Raw genomic sequence first — 23318 nt, 5'->3', positions numbered from 1 at the left:
ACCCTGGGCGTGTGCATAGGAAGACGCGGGAGGTGGGGAGAAACATGGACAACCTTAATTCTGGCATTTCCTAACTTTTGAGTACTTGACTTTGAAACCTTAGCTTTCGTTTAGCACAGGCTTTCAGAGGTGATAGAGCTATACATCCAGCACACCAAACAGACAGACACACAGATGAATACAAGCCACAAAGTTCGGACCCAGATCCGAATTCCCCCCAAATTTGGATGTGTTTTGATCTGGGCTCATCTCAAACTCACACCCGAACTCTAGATGATGAACTTGTTAAGAGACTGATTGGCGTTAACATGTGCTGGTGGCATTTGTTCGAGTTACTCCCTCTAATGAGAATCACAATGGGCTGGAAATCTACACTGCGAGTACACTGGGTAGATCTGTCCCACACAAAACAGGTCAGTTGGGACCTGTTAACCAAATCATCCCTTGTTGTTTCATTCACTTTCAAGAGATAATGACAGGGTTTTTGGGGTGTCCTAAATAAAACAAAAGAGCTTTACATGAGGGTAAATACAGAAGAGTAAACGTGATTTAGTTTGTCTATAATATTAATGAGGTGATTATGTAATTTCTTTGCCTCACAGCTGGAAAGACTCTGGTTCTAGGACTGGATGGGATTTTCCTTGAAGTCATCCCTGAACTGTATGAGTTATTTTCCTGGCTCTCCCCAAAACAACGTGGTTTGCTTTTTGAAAAGCTAATGTCCAACTGTTGAAATGTTTTGCCAACCAAAACATTGTGGCCTTATCCTGTTTTAATAATCTAAGGCATCAATCTCACCCTCAACAGTCGTTTGATGTATTCTGTACTCGGCTGAAATAACCCCTTCAGACTTCACTTAGCTTGCATTCTGATTGAAAACTAGCGCCATGCATCAGCCCGACAGTGTTCTCTGTGAAAAATTAAAGAGTGCATGGTGGTAACATGTATTTATTTCCATGTATTGGGGAGCGAGCAACCACATATTCCAGCCTTTTTTCTTTTTTCCTATTGCTCAGAAATGGGCCTGAGGCCAAAACAGTGCTGCTAAGCTTGTTTTCTATTTAAAGCATTCATTTTTATTAATAACCCTTTACAGCCTACTCACCAGCACCGCGGGAGTTGCATTTCCGTGTTATGTCATCATGAACCATTATGTATTTAATTCCTGTACCCACAAAGCCACATGGACGTCATTACACACGTCCCATACAGTATTAAAACTGTGTTCTATAAAGTGCAATTAAAAAAAGCAGATCTATGAAGTGTAGATCTTTTCCCCCTAAGGTCATGGGAAAATGAAGAAGTAGGCAAGTGAGAGGAGACTCTGTGGGGCAGTGGGTTAGCTCACCAACTTTCCGTTTTTGGGGATCTACATTCTAGTCCTCCTTATGTCACAAGTGAAGATTAATTACCCTATAAACGCTTCAAAGCAGATGTAACAAATCTGTGTTTTGTGGACAACAGAGCCCGTTGCTATATAAATCACACATGGAGTACTGGGACAAGAACCTTGGTCCTTCTATTCCAATAAATAAATAAGGCCTCTACCACTCTTCCCACTAACGGAAACCTCCAGTAGTGGGAAATAATAGCAGGCTTCTTAGCCTTTCTAAGGGCCAACTATTTAGAGAGCACAGTCAGACACCCAAATTCAGTACACCGTCTAGGGACCTTGCAATTTAGAGTGCCAAGAGTGATGTTGGTGTTAGATTATGGAGAAAGCTTTAACAATGGTTTCCAATGCAATGCTAAACATGCTATGCTTGCGGCTAAAATTTGTTCAGCACTCATTATCAGCAATGGATGAGTTTCACAGTGCAGACAAGGGTTGAGATGAAGGTTATGAACTATTACAGTACTGTAGCATTTCCATAGAAAACCACCCAGCATCCTCCCCTTTTCTAGCCACTAGGGAGGGACTGGCTTCTCATCTGGGTTCGACCCTTAATCAGTAGGCTCCAGCCACCTGTTCTATTGGTCTTTGTCTCTTACGTTTAGTCCTTTGGCTGTTAGTGCCTGGTACATTTTTTTAAGTCATCTGTGTGAGTGGTTGGGGGCAAGGGGCTGTGTATGAGGATGAGAGGTAAAGAGGAAGAGATGGATGGAATTAATTAGAAAAAAAGATGTACAGAAATTCTGGAGAGGAGAAGAAAGGAGAGAGGAAATCCTGGGGGAGGAGGCGGAGAACACATTCTGAGGGAAGAAACAGAGAGTTGATGGGGTGGAAGGAAAGAGAACACAGCAGACATTGAAGACAATGCAGAAAAACATACTTCATTACCAATGATAACACCAGAAAAAGGGGAAGGGGAAGAATTTAAAACAAGAGCAAGAGAGATGGAGTCAGTTAAGTGTATGGGAAGTTATTCAACAAAATGTTACAGGTAAAGACAATATATAATACGCAGAATGTAGCTGCTGTAGTCCTTTGTAGTTTAGAGTGTGAAGGGGCATGTGCTACTGAGGACAGTAACCAGCCCAGGGAGTTTTCAGTATGGCTAATAGGCTTGGTCATTGGGACTAAGGGATGCCAAGTACATTTTTCAAGCTCCCCATCCCCACACTCACACGAAGGAGATAGAATATTTAATCATTTTGGTGGTAGAGTTTCTCAGACTTGTTTTGTGGTTACAAGGATTTTTTTTTCAAGGCATGGCCAAATGTTTGTACATCAAGAGAATACTCCAACAAGTTGACCAGCTATTGTCATAAACTTTTCCAGGCCTTCTAGAAAGCTGTCACTTACCTCTTGCCTAACTAATTCAAGAGTTGGCAACCTTTTGGAAGTGCTGTGCTGAGTCTTCATTTATTCACTCTAATTTAAGGTTTCGCGTGCCAGTAATACATTTTAACGTTTTTAGAAGGTCTCTTTCTATAAGTCTAGAATAAATAAACTATTGTTGTATGTAAAATAAATAAGGTTTTTAAAATGTTTAAGAAGCTTCATTTAAAATTAAATTAAAATGCAGAGCCTCCTGGACCGATGGCCAGGCCCTGGGCAGTGTAAGTGCCACTGAAAATCAGCTCGTGTGCCGCCTTTGGCACCCGTGCCATAGGTTGCCTACCCCTGAACTAATTATTTCAGCCATAAGATTTTATTTATCATTAAGCAGATTTCCTACAATGTGGCTTTATAATCCCAGTTAATCTTGCCACAGCAGAGAAAAAGAAAAGGAATAAACATGTATATAATTAAAATTATCTAATTGTGTGTAGTTTCATAAATATTCAGCAATTGTTTAACCTGATTTGGGTTCATTTGCCACTGTCCTTTCATTGTCACTTTTGAAGCCATAGTGATGTATGTGCCTGTTTGATCATCGAATTCTCTCTGTATGTGTTGCAAGTGCTAGTCAAAGCAAATGTACTAAAGGCCATTGGTAAGTGATGGTATCCGACAGGATCTGATACCGAATCTGGGCACTGTAATTTGTGCTGATTGGTTTCATGCTTATTATTGTGCCTCAGTGAGGCTGTGTTCTCTTCATGTTAAGATAGTTAAATTAAGATATTTATGCTGTCACCATTATAGTTATGAAAAGTGTGCATGATTTTTAAAGGTCACCTCAAAAGATTTTGTTTTAATTGGGTTTGTGCCCTTTTTGACTTTTTTATGATGTATTAAAAAGGCTCAAAAGTTTTTTCACAAAAGTTTTGCTTGTCTTTGAAAAAAATCTGTAGATTTATCAGGAGTTTTGAGTTTGTGCTTCCCTGGTTTTATTGCAGGGCCATTTGGGGCTTCCCCTAAAATAGGAATTACAGTAGCGATCCCCAAACTTTTGAGGATTGTGCCCCCCCTTACCCCTGTTCGCGGCTCCCTGGAACCAAGGCTGTAGGCTCCTGGGGGCGGGATGCAGACAGGGGCAAGGGGACCAAGGCTGGGGCCACAGCTGGGGGTGGAGTTGGGAGCAGGGCTGCGGCCAGGACCTATGTTGGCAGTAGGAGCAGAAGTGGTACCACACGTGGGCTGTGGTGAAAGCTGGCAGCTGTGTCGTGGCCAGGTGTGGCTCTGCTCCCAGCCCCGGCCCCACCCCTACTCCCTACCTCGGACTGGGAATGGAGCTGCAGCCAGCAGCCGAGGCTGGGGTTGGGGCCAGGCATGGGGCTGGGAGCTGGGTACGTGTCTGGGGGCAGGACTGGAGCAGAGCTGGAAGCAGGGAGGGGCTGAATGGCGCTTCCTCCTCACCACCCGTGGGGGCTGGCCTGGGCCCCACCACGCCCCCCCAGATGTTACTACACACACACACCCAGCACCTGCTGCACCCCCAGGCCACCTCCCTCCTCAAGATATAGTCAGGGGTATATAGTACAAGTAATGGACTGGTCATGGGCTGTGAATTTTTGTTTAATGACTGTGACCTACCCATGACTTTTACTAAAAATTCCCGTGTAGCCTTAGTAAGTTACACATTTAACTTATGCAGGGTTTTTTTGTGTGAAACACCTTATTTGTTTGTTTTAAATGAAAATAAAGTTAAAGGTTTTTCTGAGCACATATTAAGCTGGGCAAAGTACTGTCAAAAAGCAGCATTTGTTTGTTAGAGGCAAAAATTCTCCACTCTCTGATATTATTTATCCTGTCAGGGGCTAGGGTATATTTGAGCAGGAGGTTGAAGCTCATGAATTTTATGTTTTCACAAAAAAAACCAAACCCTTGCTTCTCATCAAACTGCAAGGCTGAAGGTTTCCACCAATGGGGATGCTGAACAATTGTGACAATGTTACAGTGAAAACAGTCACACGAAGGCAAATGAAAAAAATTAAGTTAAAAAAGTAATAATTACATAACGCACTGGGGAGCGTCATGCCTCAAAGTGAAGGAGGGAGGGGAGATATCCTTATTATGTTCACTTCATCCCTTGCCCCATACTCCCACAGGCACCTAACTTTCAAAGTATTACATTTTTCATACTCTGGAAGCATCACAAAGCATCCTTCATCAGCGTGGCCCTTTGGCAGCTCTCCTCCTGCAAATGCAAATGCTACATCTGGGGAAGGCAAGAATCCTCTCCCTCAAGCCTGAAAGCCTCCTTTTATCTCCTCTCCTCAGCAGAACTCCCACTTCTTTCAACCACTCATTCTAACATACTACTTCATTGAATGGATTCAAGGATTTCTCCTAAGCTACTCAGTATCTGCCTCGTCTTAAAGCTGCAGCACACACCTTCAGAGCCCGTGCTCTCTAACTCATTCTTGGCTAAACATCTCTAAAACAAAGTTACTGGTACCATCAATTTCCATGTGAACAATGGATATGGATGGGCACTAGACAATGAAGGTTAACAGAGTCGCTTGTAAGGGCTGGAAGGAATTCTCTCTCATTGGCTGGTATTGCCTGTTCATTCCACCCACTCCTTGCTCCTCTCACTCTCAGAGATGACACTACTGCACCATGACATTAATAACAGGGTTACTGTGTACACCACAGAGGCTTGCTCTGTGCATTGTGAGGACCAGGGAAACAATAGATGCTTTTCTGCTGCGGGATGCGAATCAGCCTCCTGGTTTTATCCACTGTATCCTCCAGAGCCCTTAACGCTAAAGATGGGTATCATTGTGAAGGAACTAAAGATATAGGCCCTGATTCAGCCAGGCACTTAAGCCATATGTGTAACTCGACAACGGGAATATTAAAGTCACACATGTACTTTGCTGACTTGGGGCCAGAGAGGGAAATCTTTGTGCCTGATTATTTTAAGCCGTACTGCTGCACCCCACCCCTCAATTCATACATCAAATGGAAGCGAAATACAGCACATTGGTCCACAGTAAGAAGTTAACATGTATCCACATTTATTGTGCAATGGCATCTGAGACAGTTCCCTGCTCTTGCAATAGGACATATGTGCAGTATCTCAGGTATCACTGTGGTAGCTGTGCATAAATGTAGACTTTTTAAATGATAACTGCTCCGTGGTCTCATTTATTTTTATTATTATTATTAAATATTTATACAATGCCAAAAATTCGTACTGCATGTTAAACAGACAGGGCTACATGGTCATGGTACAGTTCTTACTTGTGTTGATGAGCCCTTCAGTGAGGCTCATCTAAGCAAATAACATTTGCACAGAGCTGCCCCAAAGAATATATTATCTAAGATAGGCTGGACAAGACATTGTGCAGAACCACAGTTCCAGGAAGAGAAGGAGAGAGATGCTTATCACTGAGAAGGTAGGAAGGATGGATTCCCAGAAGAAATGGGCTTCAAGGAAGAATATACAGGAAGAGAGAATCACAGAATCATAGAATATCAGGGCTGGAAGGGACCTCAGGAGGTCACTTAGTGCAACCCCCTGCTCAAAGCAGGACCAAATCCCCAACGAAATCATCCCAGCCAGGGCTTTGTCAAGCCTGACCTTGACAGGAGCGGGGTGCTGGGTACATAGGAGTGTGTGTTAGACAAAGGGAATGGCATGATGGAAAGGGTTAAAGCTGAGAGCAGGAGAAAGAGGAAGGGATTGGTATGGCAAGAGCAGTGAGAGCTTCTGGGAAAGGAGGGGAGTCTGGAGAGGAAGGCAGAAGTGAGGTTATGTCGTTTCTTGAAGGGGACTGCCAGGAGCAGATGAATGGATTCAAGGAGAAAGTGGCATGTCTGGAGAAGTGGATGGAAGGGTGTTTCAGGTAGACTGGAAAGGTGAGGATGGGAAGCAGAAGGCTGAGAGATGGACAAGGCAAAGCCAAAGGTTCCAGCATGGGAGCTGGGAGGGCAGCATGGATTTTGGTTATGAGAAAATGGAAGAAGCAAGAGGATTTAGCTGCAGGAGAGAAACTGACAAAAATGGAGACTAGATTCTTGGTGTATCTCCAGAGCATGTTCAGCAGGAAGCAATAGTTCAAGCTCTTCCCCAAGGCTATCCCAATTAGTCTCAGCCCCTTCCCTTGAGGAATCATCTGCAGGGTTGTGGAGACTCTTTGGGCCCACTCACTCTCTGGCCTCTCTGCTAAGCAGAGCCGATAAAAAGGTCCAAATTTTGATTTTTCATCAAAAATTTCTTTCAACAGAAAACATGAAATGAATTTTTTGCAAACATTTTCATGAAGAAAATTGCCCCGTTTTTTGACCTGATTTAAAGCTAGTGCACCCTGTTCAAATTTCAATGGAAAAAACAGGATGAACGTGACCAAAAAATTCCCATTTTTCAACCAGTTCTAGCACTGAGGCTCCCAACAAAAGAGAGAAAGTTGGTGATGATCCAGCACCAGAAACAGAACTGATACCAGCACTCCTTTGACATGGGACACTGAGGATGGTAACATTTGGTCACTGCTGACCTGAGCTGAATTCAAACCAGTGACAGGCTCCATACCTCCTGAGTCATCCAGGCCTCCCAGTGCACCATTGGGTGCACTTAAAGTTAACAACTCTCTACTTCAGCTTGTCCCTTCCCAGTATCTGCAATGGGTTTCTTTTCATAAAGCAACACCCGACATTTCTATATGTTTTATTTTAAAGCACTAGATAGCTCAGGTTACCAGTGATATTTTGTGGTGGTTCCCAAATGAGCCTTAACTGCTCAGATTTTTCAAAACCCACAAGCTCCTAATTGAAAGCAAATGTAATCAGACATATACAATACTCTGAGGTTCACCACAGTGCACTGCAGTCAGCGTTACTGGAGAAGTTATTAAAACTTCTTGGAGTTGGGACACAAATACAGCTTGCAAGATTCTAGCAAGGACCCAGAATTTATTAGGTTAGGCTAAAACATTGCAAAGTCACAGTCACTCCTCTATTCAGAATACATCTACGTTCTGTTTAAAAGAACATCCTTCCTGAGCTTAGGCCAATTGTTTTAAGAGCAGTGCTTGAAAAACAAGGCGAGAATTCTACTTTCTAAGGGTCTAATTCTGTCGTTATTCCCTACCTGACAGTGTTGTGAGGACAAAGGCACTGAAGACTGTGAAGCACTTTGATCTACTGATGACAAGTACTATATAAGAGGAGGTATTATTGTTGTTTTACACCAGGGTAAAGGCAGAATAGGCCCTCTGATTTCAGCTGAGTTATTCCAGATTTACACCAGTGTAACGGAAAGGATAAAATAGCCCTAAAGAGGTAGAGTAGCCTTCAGCCCAGACATAGAGTCACAGGCTCAGCCAGAGATAAGCAGCAGCAGCAGATCCATTCCATAAGCCTTCTGAGCAAAAATGCTAGAATTTTGTAAGAGCATTTTAATTGAATTCCCACTGGCATTTGAACCTGCACTTAAAAGCAGGTCTAGGGTTATCTATGAAATTTCAATTAAACCAGAAGCTTTGATAACTTGATAAGTCACCCCAGAGTCTGGAGTCAAAACAGGCTGCTATTTGATCTCTGTTTGTGTTTCGGGGGACAGCGCACATGAAAGACGGCAGTGCAGACGAGTCAAAAGATGGATAGTGTGGCAGCTATTTCACCAACAGATCTTCAGCATGCCTCCTACAGCCCAGATAGTCGTTATCTACCAACTGTTTGGGGTCTGTTATCTTTTGCATACGGTATTCTGTAAGTCCCTTAGCAGGCACCCCATTATCTTGGGAGAGACAGCAAAGGCAGAGAAGCTACAGCACTATGTCAGATGCATGCACGACAAAAGAAACTGCTGCTCTGCGTCAATGTCTCTTGTGGGCGACAACAGCCTTTTCTTACCCTGAGTGCTGAAAGCAAAATTAAAATAAATCGAACACATAAGGCGTTTAACCCCAGGCTGAAATATAAAATAGTTTAAAAATGGAGAGCCCGATCCAATGTGTGCAAAAGTCAATGAGAATCATCTTTCCATTAACTTCAGTGGGATCGATGGATAAGGTCCTAAGTGTGAAACATACAGATGGTCAAATACACCAACATCATTGCGGTTGTGTCAGCAAAAATAGCCTGACTTAAATCACAAGCTGTAACTCTGAGCAGATGGCTGAGGAAGGGACCTTGCCTTGCTGTAAACTTCATTCAGTGCTCTTCACCCCTAGTGCATCTTATCCTCTCTTTGAAGGGAACTGCTGAGGGCTACATGTTATGCAGGAGGAAGCTCAGAATCCAAGAGGCCAGGTGCACTCATACAGTATAATCTACACAGTTCTGATGCAAAGCCCTTTGAAGTCAATGGGAGTATTTACATTGATTCCAATGGGTTTTGACTCAGGCTCTCCCTATATTTGATGATATATTTTATATATGTATATACTCCAGCACAGAAACACCATGAGGTGTAACAGTTAAGGCTGCCAAAGCGTTAAAAAAATAGGAAATCCCTAGCTAAGCAATACCAGACATACTATCCGGCGATAAATCAACAACAGCTTAAAGAATATACAATCTGCATCTGACTCCATTCAACACATGTGGGTCATCCATCACACTCATAAGCAAACGCCCCACTGAAAATGTCTGTCCATAGCCCGTGCTCTTCCAAAAGTGGGAAACGAGCTTCACTCAACAATATTACAGTAACATTAATTTAGATATGGAAATGGCAAATTGGTTTCTTCTCCACTAAACAATGCATTAGTAACCTGACCTGCCAGGTCTTGTTTTTTCAAAAAGCAAGGATTAAATAGCAGCAAGAGCAGTTTAGGTTGAACATTAGGAAAAACTTCCTAACTGTTAGGGTGGCTAAGCACTGGAATAAATTGCCCAGGGAAGCTGTGGAATCTACATCAATGTCTAACCTGCTCTTAAAAATCTCCAAACACCTGTCAGGGATGGTCTAGATCAGGGGCGGGCAAACTTTTTGGCCTAAGGCCACATCAGGTTTCTGAAATTATATGAAGGGCCGGTTAGGGGAGGTTGTGCCTCCCCAAAGAGCCAAGCGTGGCCCAGCCCCAGCCCCCTATCTGACCCCCCCTGCTTCTCACCCCGACAGCTCTCCCAGGACTCCTGCCCCATCCAACCTCCTCTGTTCCCTGTCCCTGACAGCCCCCTGGGGACCCCGGCCCAATCTACCCCTCCTTGTCCCCTGACCGCCCCCCACCATCCCATCCAACCTCCCCTCTCCTTCCTGATTGCCCCCCCAGGACCCCTGCTCCCATTCAACCCCCCTGTTCTCCGCTCTCTGACTGTTCTGATCCCTATCCACATCCCTGCCCCCTGACCTCCAACCCAAACTCCCCTGCCCTCTATCCAACCCCCCCCGTTCCCTGCCCTCTTACTGCGCTGCCTGGCGCACCGGTGGCTGGCAGGGCTACAGCCATGCCACCCAGAGCACCAGGACAGGCAGCCGCGACGTCCAGCTGGAGCCAGCCACGCCACCGCGTAGCACAGAGCACTGGGTCAGGCCGGGCTTTGCAGCTGTGCTGCCCGGCAAGAGCTTGCAGCCCCGCCGCCCAGAGCACTGCGCAGTGAGCTGAGGCTGCGAGGAAAGGGCTAGCCTCCCAGGCCAGGAGCTACGGGGCTGGGCAGGAGGGTCATGCAGGCTGGAGTTGGCCCGCGGGCCGTAGTTTGCCCACCTGTGGTCTAGATAATACTTAGTTCTGCCATGAGTGCAGGGGGCTGGACTAGATGACCTCTCGAGGTCCCTTTCAGTCTATGATTCTACAATTTTATGATTCTGTGGGCGGGGGCGGGGGGAGAGAGAAGGGCTGGTAATTCAATGACACTAAATGCTGCTACATTTCTGAAAGAAAAATTCAGCCTACCACCTCCTGCCTAGCAGATCATGAATTAATGTGTGGTGTGTTCTATCTAACAAAGACAGGAAATGCAACTGTAATTAACACCCTAGCAGGGGTTCACCTAGCTACACAAAATCAGATCTGGCTAGGAAGTCCCCACCACTCTCACTTCCTCTCCATTCCAGGCTTATCCTAAAGTGTAAGGAAAAATAACTGGAACTTCTCTAAATCCTTCCATCCAAAGATCGCTAAGTGCTTTATCAATAGTCATTGATTAAGCCCTCTCAATACCCTCTGCGCCACGTAAGAATTATTGTCCCTGCTCCTGTGCTTTAACTATAGGGCCCTTGAAATACCCCTAACATTGTTCTCCTGCTGTTCAGTTCTCCCACTAACAACCTGTTTCACTGACTTTTAGAAGATTTTAGAAGACCTTGCAGCCTGTTTAGCTGGATAAAATATTTCAGGAAGTGCTGGGTTGAGCGTAATGAATGCCAGACATGTCTCTCAATGTGAAAACCTGTTTGGGTGGTTTTGCACCTTGATTTTGATGAGCTTTGAATTCAGCTATTTTAGTTCCTTTCCTGTCTTTATTATCCCACATTTTCTCTATTGCTTGTTCAATTAATTCTACCCTTTGCATTCTCACCTGGTTTCAGATATAAAGAGAACTGACAGAACACACTCTCTTGACAGGTTTTAGAGGTAATATTTCTTCCAGGATTAGCAGATAATTTTTAAGAAGTATTATGATTGCTAAGCTCTAGATTTACATTGCAACATAGCACCTTTTATGTAAGGATCGAAAAGCACTTTGCAAATATGACTTAACCCTCAGAACGCCCCCTGAAATAATATAATGGCATTTATATAACAAATGCATAAAAAGAGGTAAGAAGGGGTTAAGTGGCTTGTCCAAATCCCTTGCTTTAGCCACTCAGCTACAAATGAATTCTGCAGTTAAGCACAAAGTAAAACTATTACACTATGGCTTTATATTTTAGGGAAAGGCATCGGCAGATTATCAGCACTGATTGTTTCTTTAAGGATATGACTAAAAATCTGTTGGACGGGGAAAAGCCACTTGAACCAACAAGTCTATTCTTCAGGTTTCTCTGAAACTCCATTTCTCTGCTTTCTCACTGGACCTCTTCAATCCCCTTCTCCACAGAAAAAACCTAGTTGTCTCAAACTCATTTATACGCATAAATGTTAGAGATTTACTAACTCCATACTATTGTTATATCTGGGTCACATCATATACCCAGCGGGCCAGTTTGCAGCACTACTGATGAGGGACAAACATATCTGGACCAGATTCTGGTCTCAGTTACTCCGTGCCTTCAGATTTACTCCAGCGTAACTGACAGCAGAGTCCATCTTGTGGCCATTACAGCAAACCAGACCTAAGCAACCCTAATCCATTGCCAAAAGCAATGCAGGATAAAGCGACTCGGAAGCTGGGTTGTTGGATTTTTGCATGTCGATACCAAGCATACCCTCCAGAAGACATGCTATTTCATAACGGCACTGGAATATGAGCACTGATGGTAAGTAGAGTAGTCTGGGCATTCTTTGTGGGATGTCGTTCTATTCTTTGAGTGAAGCAGTTCTGCCTAAATTCCCAAGTTGTATCAACAGGTACAGACATTAAGGAATTCAGCCTTGAGAAGGTCCTGTGCGATAGATAAGAATTATGATCCCCAATTGATAGTTGGGGAAACTGAGGCATGGAGCTGTGAAATGTATTGCTGAAGGTCACACTGAGTGAGTGGCACAGCTTGAAAGGGACTCTAGTGGTAAAATCCTGGCCCCAATGAAGACCACAGCAAAATTCCCATTGACTTCACCCCAGATCTCTCACCTCCCAGTCCTAAGTATTAAGCATAAAAATTATCCTTGCTCCGCTATACACTTACACTATACCAGGGGGTCGGCAACCTTTCAGAAGTGGTCTGCTGAGTCTTCATTTATTCACTCTGATTTAAGGTTTCACGTGTCAGTAATACATTTAAACATTGTTAGAAAGTCTCTTTCTAGAAGTCTATAATATATAACTAAGCTATTGTTGTATGTAAAGTAAATAAGGTTTTTTAAATGTTTAAGAAGCTTCATTTAAAATTAAATTAAAATGCAGAGCCCCCCGGACCGGTGGCCAGGACCCGGGCAGTGTGAGTGCCACTGGAAATCAGCTCACTTCTCGCCTTTGGCACGCATGCAATAGGTTGCCTACTCCTGCACTATACCTTCTTCTGAGACAATCATGTCTTTGCTATGAAAGCACGAGCAGATCTGCATGCAATATTCAAGATGTGGTGTAACCACTTGGTTCTACAGTAACAGTCAAAGGGGCTGGAACAATTTGTATAGTGGGGGTGCTGAGAGCCCCTGAACCAAACTGTAAACCCTGTTTATACTGGAAACCAGGGGGTGCGTTAGCACGCTATGATAACAGTGATAATGTCTGCTATTCCTCTGTTGATACAGTCACTAATCCAATTGACCTTTCTCTCTCCCTACCCGCTGTCCCCCACTTTTTTTTGTTGTTTTGGGGGGTTTTGCTACTGTTGTACCTATTCCATTTATTTTGTGTCCTTGTTTCTTCCAGGTTTATTATTTGATGTTTATCTACATTTGATTCTATTTTTCATTTACTGGCCCAGTAACTAAAAGATTAAAATCTTCTCTCAGCATAAGTTGCATTATTTGCTAATACCACTAATCCTGCAGTCAGCAGCAAACTTCAACATCTTATATTGGATGTTCTAATCCAAATCATTTATACACTGTGAACAAGGCAGCAAATGCTATGTGAAACCAACACTGAAGAGCCCCAGTAGGACATTGGCTACTTCCTTTTTTTTTTTTAATCAAAGAGACACTGTCATCCCCTGCACTGTGTTAATTTACTTTAGATAATCATCTAAGTAAAACCCTATCAAAGATCCTGAAACTATAAGTTGATAAAAGCCTAACTACACTATTTTCAGGTATCTTACTGTGCTTCTGAGACCCAGCTACCAGGTTTCAGGTAAGAGAGAGTCTTGAGGTCGTGTAGATCAGAAGGGTATTAACCACATTTTAATTCTGCAGCTCTAGAATGCCTGACTTCTCCACCATCCAAGTGTCACTGAATTATCGTCTTATCTGATGATAGGTAAAATTTTCAAAAGCACCTAATTGACTTAGAAACCTAAGTCCTATTTTCAAAAGTGAATTAGGCACTCAGTCGGATTTTTAAAGGTATTTAGCACTTAAAGACGCTTACATAACTTTAAAAATCTGGCCTTGAGGAGTCTATATCTCATTGAAAGTCATTGGGACTTAGGTTCCTATGTAATTTAGGTACTTTTGAAAATTTTAACCTCAGGGCCAGATTTTTAAGGGTATATAGGTGCCTAACTTCCACTGGAATCAATGGAAGCTAGGCACCTAAATAGCTTTACAAATCTGGCCTGATGTCACTTCTGCAAATGGGATTTAAGCTGCAATGATACTTAAGACACTTTTGAAAATCGCATTTTATGACTTTATCTTTGTACAAATTTAAATCAGAGTTTGTTCTGTATTGTATTTTATGATCAACACCATACAAATAAAAATGTAAGTTATTATCATGACGACTGCTGAATCTTGTAAGTGGAACAAATTTCCCTAATATAATATGTAGTCCTACTTTGAGTGTAGGGAACTGGAGTAGAAAACCTCTCAAGGTCCCTTTCTTCCAACACTTCTATGATTCTCTGAATATAAAGTTATGTGTTACACACCCATAATGCATCTTGGCTAGGTGCACAGCTTAAAAATAATTGACATACTGATACTACTGTATAAATTGCAATAAAATGAGAATGCTAACTGTGGAAAATATTGCATTATGCAGTAGAAACAAAATTTTAAATCGCAGGCTTTTGCATAGCACATCTGTACAGAGACACAAGCATTGAATATTTCAGAAACAGTTGTAAAGGGGTCAAATGAAAGATAACGCATTAGCATAATACACTGATAACAGAACAGATAAATGTGTTTTATAACATTAAAACTTGCAGCAAAAATATTACGTTCCTTCTGTGTTTAAAGGTCACTATTTACTAGCAACCATGTCCTTGTTACACCACAAATTAGGCTCCATCAATGCTACCAAAACAATCATATTTAAACACAACCATAGACCATGGTATGCACAGGAAAAAATATGTTATATTAATGAACTGTGCTTTAACATTGCTGTACACCTCTAAGTTAAAACATGGCTCCTTAGCACGGTTACTGAAATGTCTTGGCAATATACCCTCTATATTCCTGACCAGAACTTTGTGACAACCAAAGAATAGATTGCCCTTGGAGAATCCATCCTGGATTTTACACTGAGCCTACTACAAACGGGCATTGGACTTTGGGAGTTTGAATGCTGCATTATGCAATGCAGACGTGATCAATATAAGCTCATGATTATGTATCTCACTATTGTGCCTCAGTACTTCATTACATGAACTTTAGTTATTGAGCATGTTATATACTTTAACCCTCCCTTAAAATTATATTGTCTACTACTTAATATGCTCCAAGTTCTCCTGGATTTGTGCACTGTTTGTAAAGCCCTTTACCATTATCAAAAGAGAAACTTTGCTATAAGTTCAAAATATTATTTTTATATTTTTTTGTTGTTGCTGTTATAGGTGGGCCAAAATAGAAAGCTGTAATTCAAGGCTATTAGAATCTCTGGGCTAGAGTATGTTCTTCAGAAGTGAATTCCCAGATTTGAACCTGCCCTCTATGCTGAATCCAAACCAGAAGGGTTGAACTCTCCCGTGAACTGCATGTTCAAGTTGGCAGAAAACGCACAAAAGTAGCTGATCATATGTGATTCCTACCACGCAAGACGGCAGAATATTGCAAGGTCATTTGCTCTCTTCAGACTTCTCTTATTTTGGGTACAAAAATCTCTTGGAGATTTTGTTCTTGCCTAGTATGCACCCTTGCCTAAATTCAGCTTTGAACTCAAATAGCAAAACCTAGCCTAAAATTAATGCATTTCTGGATTAGTTATTTATCATCGGCAGCTGAAGTGGTATTCAGATGAGCAGCATTTCATTCATTTAGGATGATGGGAAAGCAAATATGTGCTGTCCTCTTTAATACAAAATAAACCCTACAGTAATGATTCAAAACTCTACAATTTATTGGGCACAGCTATTTGCATACCTAAATATCTGCTACATCTGTTTTTGCAGGTGCAGCAGAAGTTCCAAATACGTAAGTTTGCCAGATATATACATTTCAAATCCAAACAGTTAAAACTGTCTCCTTATTTCCTTACCTGCCAAAAATTACAGTTCTAAGGTCGTTCCCCCCATGCAACAGTCCACGTGGTAGTAGCAAACCCTAATGCTTTGTAAGGACTGTTGGGAATGCAGCTCTAGGCTCTGCTTTGCGTGTTAGTGCTATCAGCAGCACTTGCAAGAGTGAAGGCTACTAAGGACCTGTTTTCACTACAGGTATAATCCTGGTAGAAGGGGCGCTGTTACAGCACTATTCAGTTTTGCAGTGTAGATGGAACCTTAATTGTGTTCTGTTCAGAACTCAAGGAAGATCCCGTCTATACTGCAGAAAGGAAAAAACAGGTCCCTTGACTCAGTTATAACATTAGCGCTGATGGGTCCTAACTGAGCTTGGTGGGATGGCACTCTGGGGATTATACTGTCCTGTTCCAATACTATCCCTATGGCACTTTCCAAGCCATTTGCCTTTAAGCCTCATAGAAGTTTTCAGAAGTATGGCAGGGGGTCAAGAGAGCTGATGGAGATACCTTATTCCCATGGACACCGGGCTCAAAAACCTTGGGAGGTCACCCGAAAACAGTAAAACTAAACAGGGAGCTCAGGTCAAACTGCTTCATGCAAAGGGTAATGGACCTGACTGTCTCAAAGTTGCTCAGCACCAGCATCTACCATTGTCTGGAATAGGATTTCCAGGTGCTCAGCACTTCTGAAAATCAGATCAAATAAACATCATTATAATGCGTACCACAGGAGTGTGCGGCTCACTGCAGCTGACTGCCCCAGGGAGCTTGTAAACCAAAGGAGACATAACCCAGAGAAGGAAGGAAATAAACAAGGGGGTGAAGGAATGTCGGAATAAGAGTTCTAAGGAGAGACTGGGAAACAGGCATATTGGGCAACATTTTCAAAAGCACCTAAGTAATCTAAGAGATTAAGGTGAAATCCAGATGCCATTTAAGTCAATGGAGTGACAGAAGAGATTAGTGGCAATTTTTTCCAAAACACCTACTTAGGAGTGACTTAGAAGCTGAGTTATAGTCTCAAAAGTGACTTAAGGCTAGAATTTAGGCCAAAATAAAGGTATTTAGGCACCTGACTCGCATTTAGATCAATGGAGTTAGGCACCTAAATAACTTTAAAAATCTGACCCTTAAACACTATGTCATGCCTAAGGATACGTCTACACTGCACGATTATTTCGAATTAGCTTAAACCGATATTACAAAACAGATCTAATAAAATCGGTTTAGCGCGTCCACAGTGGGATCCCGAAATCGATTGTTTGCGTCCATGGTCCAAAGCTACCATCGATTTCAGGAGCGGTGCACTGTGGGTAGCTGTTCCTCAGCTATCCCATAGTTCCCACTTCCGTGTTGAGAGCACAGTGCCTGATGGGGCAGAAAACATTGCCCCGGGTGGTGCTGGGTACAGCCTCACCCCTCCCTTTGTGAAGGCAGCAGACAACCCTTTGGCGCCTTTTTCGCGGAGTGCATTGAGCAAACGCCATAGCACAGCAATCTTTCCCTTTTTTTTTTCACGTGGTGGTGGGGGGAAATAAACTGAGGAGCTGTTCCCTGAACCACGCCAGACACTGTGTTTGAACCTACAGACATTGGGAGCTCAGCCAAGAATGCAAATAATTTTCAGAGACTGCTGTGGACTGTGGGATAGCTGGAGTCCTCAGTACCCCCTCCCTCCCTTCATGAGCGTCCATTTGAGTCTCTGGCTTCCCGTTACGCTTGTCACACAGCGCTGTGTATCCTGGAGTTTTTTATTCAAACGCTTTGGCATTTCGTGTTCTGTAACGGAGCTGCATACAACAGATTTGTCTCCCCATACAGCGATCAGACCTAGTATCTCCCGTACGGTCTATGCTGGAGCTCTTTTTCGATTTCAAACTGCATCGCCAGCCGTGCTGATCAGAGCTCCACGCTGGGCAAGCAGGAAATGTAATTCAAAAGTTCGCGGGGCTTTTCCTGTTTACCTGCCCGCTGCATCCGAGTTCAGATTGCTGTCCAGAGCGGTCAGTGCTGCACTCTGGGATGCCGCCCGGAGGCCAATAACGTCGATTTCCGTCCACATGAACCCTAATCCGAGTTATCACTATCGAATTTAGCGCTACTCCTCTCGTTTGGGAGGAGTTCCGAAATCGATTTAAGGAGCCGTTTAACTCGATATTAATGACGACGTCGTGTGAACGGATACAGCGTTAAATCGGTATATCGGCCATTAAACCGATTTAAAGTCGCAGTGTAGACCTGGCCTAAGTCTCATTGACTTTCACTGAAAGAGGCAGGGGTCTTGTGGAAAAAATAATATGTGATCACGAAATAAAAGACTGTATTGTGATGCACAGCATATCCAAGGGGGATGAATTCAGGAGTGCAGAGGTATCCCTAATTCTGGCATTTCCAACCTTTTGAGTACTTGACTTGACTCCTATTCTTTTAGCATTGTTTTTTGCATGTAGTTTATGTATAAATTAAAATTGTGACCGGTATCTCCATTGAAGACCAGAGGAAGCAACTGAAGAAAAAAAAAAGAATTATTATATTAGGGTCCGAATCCTGCCTTCATTTACACCTGTGTAACCCCAATGACCTGACTGGGTTTTATGAGTGTAATTAGGGGTAGAATCTAACTCCATAGCCCTGGCGGGGCCCCACCTTGTTTCTGCAGAAGACAACTGAAGGGCATAGTACAGGAGCAGGAGAAGAGGATAAATCCAGGACTTTTTACTGTTCTTTCTGCTCTTTTGCACACCGACGGTTCAGGTTCTCCACAAAGATGCCCTTTGTGCAGATCTTACACAGCATTCTTGCAAGCCCTAGACCTCCTCCCCTTCCCCTTCACTCAACAAAGAAAAATACCGAGCTGTTTCCATTGGCTTCTCCATTGTGGTTTTGTAGGGGCTAACCTTCAATTTCAAAAACACATCTTTTGTGAAGCGCTCTCAGCAGAAACCTTAGACACCTTCCCTAAGATCTGTTTGCTTACAGAACGACGAAGTAGGATTTATTTAAACCTAGCTAGATTAACGTCTCACAGACATTAGCAAAATGAGATTTAATCAGGCTCTTCTCTATACTTTCCAATGAAATAAATCACATTCATTATCACATCAGAATAAGATACAAGTACTGAGCTGGGAAACTTTAAAGTCTTTTGTCCTGGGGAGAGTGGAAGGAGGTTGAAAGAAAATGGGATCAAAGATAACTGCTAGGACTGTCTCAACATTCAGACTGGCAAAGGCTGTAGAAGAGCTGTAGGAAGGGAGGAAGGACTGTGCAGTGCATTGAGTGCTAGTCTGGAACTTGGAAGACCAGGGTTTAATCCTTGCTCTACCATAGGCATCCTGTGTGACCTTGAACAAGTAAATTCCCTTTTACAAATGGAGAACTGATGCACAGAGAGGCTAATAGCACTGCCCTCCCTTGTAGGCAAACATTAAAGACTGTGGGGCACTCAGATGCTACAGTGTTGTGGACTATATCAGTACCTCAAGTAGGCAGGGGTGTGGGCTAATCAATAAAACTAGGATTCCTGGGTTCTATTTCAAGCTGTCATTGGCTTTCTCTGTGACCCTAAGCAATTCACTTCTCTTCTCTGTGCCTCAGTTTCTCTACCTGTAAAATGGGGACAACATTTCCAGCTTTCTAGAGATGTTTTAGAGTTAATTAATGTTTGTAAAGCCCATTCAGGTATTTGGATGAATGTTGTGACAGACGGTAAATTCCAAGTGCAATGAGCCTTTAATGCGGAAATAGCCTCCTACTTTTTAAAATAACTTTGCAGTGCAGAGCTAAGCAGTGACCATACAATCATGGCTTTTTCAATAGTCGCCCCAGAAATTCTCCTGAAGAAGTCTAGCTGAAAAGACAGGTTTACTCTTTTTGTAGATCTCAGATTACAAATCTGAAGAAAAAGAAAAGACTATGCAAGGTTAGTGTGAGTGCAAATTCTAGCATTTCCCCACGCAGGCACAGTTGCGTGCATACAAACGGAGACATTGTTTTGAAAATGAGGCCCTTAAAGCACAAATCTCCCACTCTTTGACACTGGGCTGGGAACTATGGGCCTAAACAAAAGCCTAATGGAGCCAGTGCAAAAACTCCCATTGACCTGAGTCGCCTTTGGATCAGGCTCCACATTGGTTGAACTGGTTTAAAACCCAAATGGCTCTAAACATGTTTTGGCCCTATCCACAATGGCCATGCAAGCAGTGTTGAAACCAAATCACCCCGGCCTGGTTTACAATCAATGCAGCACACAGGTTTGAGGCCCAGTATGGATGGGGTCAAGATGTTTTTAGCAGACAAATATCACGAGAAATATAAAGTGTGGGTGTGTTGGGGCAGTGAGAACAGGAGAAGAGGAAATATCAGCTAAAGCAGCAGCACTGTTAGTAAATACAATTGTCAATGTTTTTTTCAGGAGGAATTAGCATCTCTTTAAGTTAAATAAAATGTACTAGTTCTCAGACCTTGGCCAGGTCTCTGTTTGAATCAATCTATCCGTCCTAAGGTAAAAGCTACGACTCTGTTTTATCTCTAACCAAGGCTTTGCCCTCAACCTTTGCTTTGGCTTCCTGCTTCCAGCAAATAAACTCTCCGGAGACAATTTTGGCTGAGGATCATACTCACACTCCAGTAAAATAACTAAGGAAGGAGTACAGTTAAAGAGGCAGCTGCTAATTATGAATCAATCTCTAAGTGGCAGGATTTTCATCTGCTGCTGAGACAATGCTTTCAGGAGCTTAATGACTCAGTGGTGATAACAGGAAAGTTAAAACCAACAAACTGGGAAAAGTTCTCTCATTAGAATTATCAGCAAGAAACAATGAAAAAGTGGGCAGGGAGCTTCCTGAAGAATGAAGACAAGACTTGTGTTTGGGATTGTTTGAATTCCATCCCCACCCCCCCCCAAACTGGCTTATTTTTACCTAATTACAAGGCCATTTCCCAGGTAGCATTTGAAAGCTTAGAAAGCTGTTCTCACATCCGTTGGAGGTAATAAACCAGAATGACCTTCAGCTTCCTTCGGTGCAAACAAAAGCACCATGTGGCGCTGGAAATCAAATATGACACTTACTCTTTCGGAGGGTTGATGTCCTCTGGTCGAGCCTCAAAGAACCTAAAGACTTCATCACACTGTGAAATGTGAGGAGGAAGCCTGACGAGTGCCTGTAAAAGAAAGGAGGGAGGGGAAAGGAAAGTGTTTAGAGAAATCAAGCTTAGAAACAGGACCTTAAATATACAACCAAGAGGCAAGAAAAAGAACAATGCAAAATTCTGGATCATGTCAGCAGAATGATGTTAGAAGAGCAGAGGGAATAAACAAGGAAAGCATCATGCCAGGGTGCTTCCCTGAAAAGAAAGGTTGTGACGTGTTAGTGCAAAGGGGTTATGCTGTGTGCCTAAACGAGCAGAGGGGCTTGGGGATGGCTGGTTTGGTTTTGGACACATGGGGCAAAATTCCCCTCTAGCTATTCATGTGCAAGTCCATCATATTTACAGTGTAAACCAGGGGTCGGCAACCTTTCAGCAGTGGTGTGCCGAGTCTTCCTGTATATACTCTAATTTAAGGCTTCGCGTGCCAGTAATATGTTTTAATGTTTTTTAGAAGGTCTCTCTATAAGTCTATAATATATATCCAAACTACTGTTATATGTAAAGTAAACAAGGTTTTCAAAATGTTTCAGAAGCTTTATTTAAAATTAATTTAAAATGCAGATCTTATCAGTTTAGTGTGATCCTTGCCCTTGCTTTTCCTTGCTGAGTTTTTCAATGTCTGGTGGCACGTATTTGGATACTTTAAGCTGCACAAAGGCTTCTGAGTGATCACATGGAACCCCAGATTGGTAGCTGAGGTGAGTGCAGCTGGCGGCTGGTAGGGCTGAGCAGGGCCGGAGGCCTGGACCCTGTCTGGCAGGGTCCTGTGCAAAAACTCCAACTGAAAGCAGGGTGAGTGGGTTGCAGCAGGGGACCCCAGCTGGCAAGGGGCCAGCAGCCAGAACCCTAAAGCAGAGACTGAGCCGCTCAGCCCGCCGCCGCTGCTCTGGGGCTTCGGCCACTGGCTCCTGCCAGTCAAGGTCTCGGCCCGCTGCCAGCCTGGGGTTCCTTCACCCAGGCCGGCAGCGGGCGCTGAGTGGGACCGGTGGCGGGAGTCCAGCTGGCAAGGGGCCAACAGCGGGAACCTAGAGCAGCGACTGAACAGCTCAGCCCACCCTGCTCTGGGGTTTCCGCCACTGGCTCCTGCCAGCCGGGGGTCTCAGCCCGTTGCCAGCCTGGGGTTCCTTCACCCAAGCCAGCAGCGGGCGCTGAGTGGGACTGGCAGCGGGACCCTGGCTGGCAGGGGGCCAGCAGTGGGAACCCGAGAGCAGCGATGGGCGGAGTGGCTCAGCCCGTGCTGCGTGCCATCAAAAATCAGCTCGTGTGCCACCTTTGGCATGCATGCTGTAGGTTGCTGACCCCTGGTGTAAACGCTTCAGGGCAGAGACCGTCTCTCTGTTGTGTTTGCACAGTGCCTAGCACAATGGGGCCATGGGTGCTAAGAATAAATACATAATAAGATAATAACAACAATAATAAATACGTAAACTACAAATTCAAAACTCACTAATATAGTGGAGTAATTTGCTCCATAAACCCTCTCATTTATGGAGTGAATGCAGGACTTGCCAATGAGTTTCCTTGCAAGTTAACAGGAAAAAAAGTGATTAATTGGTTGGAAAGACAGGCAGAGAGGATTTTTCCACTGTACAAAGGAGCCTTCATGCAATGTATCATGGATAAGTACAGTATATTTATGCACTCTCTAAGGTACCGATATGCAGTGCGCATTACACTCAACAATAATAAACGCAATTTCTGGGATAACATCAATTATTTTTAAGTCTATTGAAAACTAAGCATTCAAAAAGATGAGACAAACACATCACGTAAAGGCCAAAAATGTCTTAGGTATTTGCTCTCTAGGTTCCATGGCTTAGTTCTGTCAGAGAAGGTAAAATATTCATCTAAAATGTGAGAGGCAGCAGAGAAGAAAGAATCAGATCAGTGCTCTGATTTGCACATGGTTCAGAGATTTACAGAGGGAAGTGAACAGCATAAGGGGAAGAGAGGGCTGGGATTAACCTTCTCCTTTGCTAAGGCAGGTTGGAAGTAGGCTACGTGAACAGTTAAATATAGACAAAGCTTCTTAGAGGCATTGTAAACCTGTTCAACAAAATGAGACTGTCTGGCTCTTAAGTCAGTTGAAAATAGGGCAAAAGACCTGAACTCCCTTCCAGACAATCTTGAAAGGCAGATGAAAAATTGCAGTAGTACTGACTCATGGATACGGCTGGGCGAACTGGGCTTGACTAACCTCGTGATAGATCTGATTGATCTGAATCAGACACGCATCTGAAACAAAAAGACACGGCACTGCGATTCAGTT

The 23318-nt window shown here is 43.4% G+C and overlaps 1 protein-coding gene across 3 annotated transcripts in view; it reads right to left on the bottom strand.

The window, feature by feature from the left end:
- SH3PXD2A (SH3 and PX domains 2A) overlaps positions 1-23318 on the bottom strand; it is a 395650-nt gene that overhangs the window by 187373 nt on the left and 184959 nt on the right. For all 3 annotated transcript variants that reach the window (XM_032786083.2, XM_032786085.2, XM_032786084.2), the window contains exon 5: positions 20970-21061. In XM_032786083.2, coding sequence (XP_032641974.1) covers positions 20970-21061 — 92 coding nt within the window. The remainder of the gene's footprint in view (positions 1-20969; positions 21062-23318) is intronic.

Source organism: Chelonoidis abingdonii, chromosome 16 (assembly GCF_003597395.2).
Source record: "Chelonoidis abingdonii isolate Lonesome George chromosome 16, CheloAbing_2.0, whole genome shotgun sequence".
In the NCBI taxonomy this organism is placed as follows: Eukaryota; Metazoa; Chordata; order Testudines; family Testudinidae; genus Chelonoidis; species Chelonoidis abingdonii.
Note: the sequence above shows the minus strand (reverse complement) of the source record. Positions and strands in the feature narration are given on the sequence as shown.